We start from the raw sequence: 736 nt of genomic DNA on the forward strand, positions 1-736 counted from the left end.
GCACCCCATCCTGCGCCGGCAGAAGGTGGCTTACGGCATCTACATCATTAACCAGGTAAGGGGGGAAGGGGCGAAGGGGGTCGCGGGGCCAGGGTGGGCAGGTGCGCATCGCTGAGCTCTACCCTGCAGTTTGGTGAGGACACCTTCAACCGGGCCAAGCTGCTCAACGTGGGGTTCCTGGAGGCACTCAAGGACGATGAGGAGTATGACTGCTTCATCTTCAGCGATGTGGACCTCATCCCCATGGACGACCGCAACCTCTATCGCTGCTATGAGCAGCCGCGGCACTTTGCCGTTGGCATGGACAAGTTTGGGTTCAGGGGGGTGCCCTGGGGGCTGGGATGGCCTTGCTGGAATGACACTAGGGCCACCAACCTCAGTTGTCACTTGGGGCAGGCATGAGGTTGCTGGCTCAAATTGTGGATGTGGGATGGGAGAGGGCACAGCCCTGAGTGGGACAGTTACACAAGGGAGGGCTGGTGCTTGTCGCTGGGGGTCTCCGTGGAGATAACCACCATCCTTGCCAGTCCTCAGGGCTGACCTGTTTGCTGTCAACCTGCAGGCTGCCCTACGCCGGCTACTTCGGTGGCGTCTCTGGGCTGAGCAAGTCCCAGTTCCTGAAGATCAATGGCTTTCCTAACGAGTACTGGGGCTGGGGAGGAGAGGACGATGACATCTTTAACCGGTAGGTGCCAACCCCTCGCCAGCGCTGGCTGGTTGGGGTGTGGTGTGGGGT

The 736-nt window shown here is 60.5% G+C and overlaps 1 protein-coding gene across 1 annotated transcript in view; it reads left to right on the forward strand.

The window, feature by feature from the left end:
* The window catches only part of B4GALT2 (UDP-Gal:betaGlcNAc beta 1,4- galactosyltransferase, polypeptide 2), a 2,642-nt gene that overhangs the window by 805 nt on the left and 1,101 nt on the right, over positions 1-736 (forward strand). The window contains exons 3-5 of the mRNA XM_010078753.1: positions 8-55; positions 130-326; positions 563-685. Coding sequence (XP_010077055.1) covers positions 8-55; positions 130-326; positions 563-685 — 368 coding nt within the window. The remainder of the gene's footprint in view (positions 1-7; positions 56-129; positions 327-562; positions 686-736) is intronic.

This window comes from Pterocles gutturalis, unplaced genomic scaffold, assembly GCF_000699245.1.
Source record: "Pterocles gutturalis isolate BGI_N339 unplaced genomic scaffold, ASM69924v1 scaffold16053, whole genome shotgun sequence".
Lineage (NCBI taxonomy): Eukaryota > Metazoa > Chordata > Aves > Pterocliformes > Pteroclidae > Pterocles > Pterocles gutturalis.